This window comes from Narcine bancroftii, chromosome 7, assembly GCF_036971445.1.
Source record: "Narcine bancroftii isolate sNarBan1 chromosome 7, sNarBan1.hap1, whole genome shotgun sequence".
NCBI lineage: Eukaryota > Metazoa > Chordata > Chondrichthyes > Torpediniformes > Narcinidae > Narcine > Narcine bancroftii.
Window position 1 is genome coordinate 56,780,821 of NC_091475.1, and position 6,727 is coordinate 56,787,547.

At 46.9% G+C, this 6,727-nt stretch overlaps 1 protein-coding gene across 3 annotated transcripts in view; it reads right to left on the bottom strand.

Moving 5' to 3' along the window:
- Positions 1-6,442, bottom strand: part of pola1 (polymerase (DNA directed), alpha 1) — a 382,614-nt gene extending 376,172 nt beyond the window's left edge. Inside the window, exons 1-2 of one of the 3 annotated variants that reach the window (XM_069890180.1) lie at positions 6,371-6,442; positions 2,587-2,711 (exon numbers count right to left, since the gene is read on the bottom strand). In XM_069890180.1, the coding sequence (XP_069746281.1) occupies positions 2,587-2,711; positions 6,371-6,431 (186 nt within the window). In that variant the 5' untranslated portion in view covers positions 6,432-6,442. Of the gene's footprint in view, positions 1-2,586; positions 2,712-4,279; positions 4,545-4,881; positions 5,023-6,370 lie in introns of those variants that run through there. The other 2 variants (XM_069890179.1, XM_069890181.1) reach the window with 2 other exon arrangements.
- Between the last annotated feature and the right edge of the window lie 285 nt (positions 6,443-6,727).

The following is a 6,727-nucleotide window of genomic DNA, read 5'->3' on the forward strand; positions in this document are numbered from 1 at the left end:
CTACCACACCCTACTATCATGACAACCCTCCCCCACTACACCATCCTCTCCTATATACCATCCCGCAAACCTCCCCAACCCATCTAATCTAACCCCCCTCAAAAAGAGATATAAACTACAATAATATAATTAATTACCGTGGATTGGAGCAACACCACTACAGCATGGCCGAAGAATTCAAAATTTTACTCGTATAATCTAAATAGGGGCTCCAAACTTTCCAATAAAAAGGTAATGATCACTTAAATGATACATTATTTTTTCCCAATGGTATACAAGATCTCAACTCCATATGCCACCTATGTAAATTCAAATCAATTTCATTTTTCCCCGAGTAATCGCAATACATTTTCTCGCTACTGCTACTCTCAAAAATGCAATTTGAAATCTAATACACCTCAATTCCAAACATATCCTTTTAATATTACCTAACAAAAATATTGATGGTCCCATTGAAAATGTTACTTTAAAAAATCTTGTAAAAATTTTTTTTAAGTCGCATCCAAAAAGGTTTTACCTTCTCACGTAACTAAGATTCTTATAGATCTCTTTGTTAAATGTTGATTATAAGATTGTAACGAAGGTTCTAGCTAATAGATTGGCAAAATATTTACCATCTTTGATTTATGTAGATCAAGCTGAATTTTTACCTTCTCACATAACTAAGATTCTTATAGATCTCTTTGTTAAATGTTGATTATAAGATTGTAACGAAGGTTCTAGTTAATAGATTGGCAAAATATTTACCATCTTTGATTTATGTAGATCAAGCTGAATTCATTAAAAATTATTATTCTGCAGAGAATATTCCAAAATTGATTTGTGTGATTCATATTTGTCGGGAGGTATTCAACTTACCAATGGTCTTATCATTAGATGCACATTCCCGTCAACCTTATACAGGAATGACAAAGGAAATCTTTGTCCAGTGTGACAATGGAATCCATCCAAAGATTACTGTCCTGTCAGTTCAGCTTCATCTATAATTTTGCTCCTTGACATTCTGAAAGTGGACTCTCTGGGATACAAATCCTGACACAACTACTTAACGGCAAGAACAATTAACACCTTTTGTCTGTTGGTCTGTACTCCTTCCCCTCCCTTTCTTTCCCCAGCCCTGAATTCAGACACCTGACTTTTTTCACTCAGACCTTGAGGGAGGGCTCAGACCCAAAATGTCAGTAATACAGTGCCCTCCATAAGATTTGGGACACTTTTTCTTTTATTTTCAGTGCTCCAGTTTTACATTTATAATCAAACAATTCACGTGTGATTAAAGTGCACATTCCAGATTTTAATCAAGGTTATTTGTATACATTTTGGTTTGACCATATAGAAATTATAGCACTTGCAGTCCCCTCATTTCAAGGCACCATAATATTTGGGACAAGGCAATGGTTTGTATATTAAAGTAGTCACATTTAGTACATTGTTGCACATGCATGTAATGACTGTCTGTGATTCATAAACATCACCAGGCGCTGATGATGCTCTGCCAGGCCTCTACTGCAGCCATCTTCAGCTTCTGCTTGTTTCAGGGACTTGTCCCCCTAAGTTTTTTCTTCAGCAGGCTCTTTTAAATACTTCTTGGCAAACTGTAATCTGGCCATCCTGTTTCTGTGGCTAACTAATGGTTTGCATCTTGCAGTGTAGCCCTTGTATTTCTGTTCATGAAGTCTTCTGCAGACAGTGGTCATTGACACATCCACACCTGCCTCCTGAAGAATGTTTCTGATCTGTTGCACAGTTGTTTGGGGATTTTTCTTCATTATGATGAGAATTCTTCTGTCACCAGCAGTGGAGATCTTCCTTAGCCTATCTGTTCCTTTGTGATTACTGACCAGCAGTGGAGATCTTCCTTAGCCTACCTGTTCCTTTGTGATTACTGAGCTCATAAGTACACTCCCTCTTCTTAATGATGTTCTAAACAGTTTATTTTGGTAATCCTCAGGTTTGGGTGTTTTATTCTTGTTTTTCAGCCTCATAGTGGATTTTTTTTACTCTCCTTGGCACAACTGTGGTCCTCGTGTTGAAAAATGGCAACTACAGAGGTGATCAAAAGCTCAGAAGCAAGCCTAGCTCTCTTATACCTCCACCAATGAAGCAACTAAACATATCTGAGTACTCACAACAACTTATGAAGTCAAATGTCCCAAACATTATTGTGCCCTGAAATGGGGGAACTATGTCTAAAAAGTGCTGTAATTTCTACATGGTCCAATCAAAATGTGTACAAATAACCTTGAATAAAATCTGGAATGTGCACTTTAATCACGTGAATTACGTGACTATAAATTTAAAACTGTGCAGTACTGGGGTAAATAAAGGGGGAAATAACTGTCTTTGTCCCAAACATTGTGTCTTTACCTTCTATGCCCACTGCGAGATCAGCTGAGTTCCTCCAGCATTCCTGTTTTAACTGCAGTAATGATCCACCAATTTCCAACTAAGTAGATGACATTAATCTCATGAATTTGTTTACTTTAGTTAGTTCCCACTAAGTGCTGCAAAAGTTGAATGATCAGATTTTTGGTTCATATTTGACCATGGCCGAAACTTCACAAAACGTGAAGTGGGCTGCTTTACCTCATATTTTATTTTCTCGCCAGCCTTGGCCTTCTTTAAGCATTCCAGTGCTGCTAGTCGTCCTCCTTTCTCTTTGCGATCGCGTCTTGAACGTGTCGCTGCCAAGCCACAAGAGGATGCATCATCTGAAACAGTAAATACAATCAATATACAAGAACTGGACTTTTGGCACAAAGAGGGGTCCTTTATCAAGGCGATGGAATAAATAAGCTGCAGTGTTGAGGCATTCAGGTCCACCTGGATCTGAGTGAACGTTCAGCCAAATTTTGTACAAGTTCTGTCCTTTATGACTGAACCCTGAAGTTCAATTTGATTAACAATGAAACCTTCCAAATAAATTGACAATCCTAGTACCACTACAGTTTCTCCAGCACTTTTATATATGCTCATACCTTGACAAAGGGCTTAGGCCCGAAATATTGGTTACCCTATGGACCGATTCCTGTAGATGCTGCGTGCCCTGCTGAGTTTTTCCAGCACCACAATCCCATCATCTGCAGACACCACTACAGGGATGGCAAAGAAGGGGATGGGTGAAGCATGGGGAGAGTAGTGTCATGGCGCAGGTTTGTAAGATCTTCCGATATGAACATAATTTTATAAAGGAGTCAAACTGTGCCACTGTGCAGGAATGAATTATTACCCATTAATTTGGGCAATAGAATTCTAAACATTAGGCATATTGAGGATTGTTACGAGGAAGGACTATTCAAGTCCTTTGAACAAATATGATTTGTCGAACTGAACCTTTCACTGCTTCATTCAATTAAAATCCTTCTTGCAAGAAAGCTGTGTGTGTGAGAGAGAGAGAAAAGAGAAAAAAGAGAGATTCAATACAATTTTCTACATCAATTATATCTCACACCACAAAAACTACATAAATCAAATTCTGAAATCTCTGAAATGTGCTTTAGATGTGGCATTAAAATAGGAACCTTTCTATAGTCTACCTAGTCACGTGCAAAGGTAAGACCATTCCGTCACATCGCTAAAACACTAACAAGAGTAACAGAAGTGACCTTTCCACGCAACCCCCAGAGCCATACTTTCTGGGTAGCCTTATGGGTGCGAGCTACAAACTGACTAAATTTCAAATATGCTTGGTTACAATAGCTCTGGCTGGAAGTATTGAGCAATCACTTGGAAATCCAACTCTCCCCTTAATGCTCGATGGGCTGCAGAGATATGGAGCTGTGTACCCATGGAGAAGGAAATCTTAGGAAGCCGTACTTTCAAAGACTTTCCTGTTGCACACTGCAGAGGAAGATTGAAGGCACAACAAGCTTTAAGTATCAAGATTGTGCAGGGTTCACTGCTGGCAAATCCATTCAAATCTGTATTTCAGTGCCATGTCACAGGAAATAAATTCTACTGTCAGTCAGAAGGTTGCAACATCACAAGTTAGCTGCAATGCTTTGATGTATTTTCAGACAGTTATCCATTAGTTGAAGGGCTTCATCTAACAGTTTTCAATGAATCAGTAAGAAAAAAAAATCAATTGTCTCCCAATTTGAAGTATGTTGCTCTCTATAAGTTTGCATTACATGACTAGATCAAACAGAACAGCTGTCCATGTGTTGCCTCAGACTCTTGCTTGTCAAATATTCAGTCAGTCGGCTCTTTCAAACTGCAGCACCTGAGGTAGCCCTCCTGGGACCCAGGTGCGATTACTGGGGCAAAGGTGCTAGAGTACCTTTTAAACTGCAGGGGAAAAGCAACCCGTTAAATCGCCAACCCAGCATTTTAAGGGGGATTCTCGCCCCTGTGATGATGCAGTAAGTGATGCGTCACGCACTCACAATCTTCCCCCGCTTGTTAGTCACCACCCACAGTTAATCACCACCTCCACCATCAATCAACACCAACCACGCCACCCCCACTCAAGCAACATCCCACTGCCACAAACTTTAAGTTGTCACTGCGAACCAAAGTGGTGTTCACAGCAGCAGCAGTTTGTGGCACCCTACACTCTCTCTCTCTCTCTCTCTCTCCCTCCCTCCCTCCCCCCCCCACCACAGCACTGGCCCCTCTCCCCTCCAACCCCCAACCCCCACCCATTCGCGGCAGCGACCCCTCTCCCCACCCCCCAATCGCGGCAGCGACCCCTCTCCCCACCCCCCAATCATGGCAGTGACCCCTCCCTCCTCGATCGCGGCAACACTTTAGCCAGGGGTTTCCCTGTGACACCAGCACACAAGCGCTGACATCACAGGAGTAACTGGATCAGCCATTTTCATTTTCAAGTCACTGGCAGACACGACCTAGTTAACTGGGTTAACTGGGTTCCCCGACTACCTCTGAGGTAGATCAGGGACCTGGTTGGATGTGGACCGACTGCACTGACCCTTTCAAGCTGCCGCATGAGTGGGGCGCTAACTGGGCAAATTGCCCAGTTAACTCCATTTATACGGCAGCTTGAAGGCCTAATGTCTTCACTGCTAGGCATTCATTATTGCATTTAATATGCCCAATGATACTTAATGCAATTTAAATATATCTATTACACAAATCAGCTGTCAATATAGATTTTATTCAGATGGGAGACAAATACTTTAAAACATGAATGGCCATATTTTACATCTCAATACCAGGAATTTTACGGAATGAGCTCATTGTGGGGTCATAGGTCACATAAGTCAAACTTCCTGTGATTAACCAAGTCCCCACTTTTGAATCACATTTAAACACATCATCCAACTGTGCAATCCAAGATCAGGAAGGTCAGGATTGAGAGTAAGCAACAAGACGTTAACACAGAGATCTCCCCATTTTACCCATTGATACTCCTTCTTTTACTCCCCCCCCCGGTTGCTCCTTTCCCCCCCCCCCGGTTGCTCCTTCCCCCCCCCCCCGGGTTGCTCCTCCCCCCCCCGGGTTGCTCCTCTCCCCCCCCCCGGGTTGCTCCTCCCCCCCCGGGTTGCTCCTCCCCCCCCGGGTTGCTCCTCCCCCCCCGGGTTGCTCCTCCCCCCCCCGGGTTGCTCCTCCCCCCCCGGGTTGCTCCTCCCCCCCGGGTTGCTCCTCCCCCCCCCGGGTTGCTCCTTCCCCCCCCCCCGGTTGCTCCTTCCCCCCCCCCCCGGGTTGCTCCTTCCCCCCCCCCCCGGGTTGCTCCTTCCCCCCCCCCCGGGTTGCTCCTTCCCCCCCCCCCGGGTTGCTCCTTCCCCCCCCCCCCGGGTTGCTCCATCCCCCCCCCCGGGTTGCTCCTTCCCCCCCCCCCGGTTGCTCCTTCCCCCCCCCCGGTTGCTCCTTTTCCCCCCCCCGGTTGCTCCTTTTCCCCCCCCCGGTTGCTCCTTTCCCCCCCCCGGTTGCTCCTTTCCCCCCCCCCGGTTGCTCCTTCCCCCCCCCCCCGGGTTGCTCCTTCCCCCCCCCGGGTTGCTCCTTCCCCCCCCCGGGTTGCTCCTCCCCCCCCCGGGTTGCTCCTCTCCCCCCCCCCGGGTTGCTCCTCCCCCCCCGGGTTGCTCCTCCCCCCCCGGGTTGCTCCTCCCCCCCCCGGGTTGCTCCTCCCCCCCCCGGGTTGCTCCTTCCCCCCCGGGTTGCTCCTTCCCCCCCCGGGTCGCCCCAGGGGGTCTTTCTCCCCCCGTCACCCGCCCCTCCCCCTGTCCCCCGCCCCTCCCCCTGTCACCGGCCCCGTCCCCCTGTCACTGGCCCCGTCCCCGGTTTCCCTTCACACAACCTAAACCTGCCCCCTCCCGCGCCGGCCGGCCGGTACAGCGACCCCTTTTCCCTCCCCCCCCCACTTTCCCTCCCCCCCCCCCCCTTGCGCCGGCCGGTGCAGCTGCCCCATCACCTTGCTCCTGTGCCTGGTCCGCAGCTTTTCTCTCCGGACGCATCCTCCGTTGCTCATTCATACCGAAATATGGCGCGAAACCGGCGGAAGTGAGAATATTGAAATGACAAGCTCGGAAATACATCACGCAGCCGCGCACCAATCGGAAGGGAGAGCACCGGCCTCCGCCATCTTTTATCAAGGCAGACTGTTTCCGTGATTGATAGCATTGGGTGTTGGTGCCGTCGAGTTTTCAGTTGTGCCGGCTACAGGCTTCTCTTGAAACGTGGGAAGCCTTGCTTTGAACTTCAATGTGAAAGTCCTCGTCAAGGAAACCTCAGCAGTTCTGGGAGTTCGTTGTGTGGAAGGAATGAACGC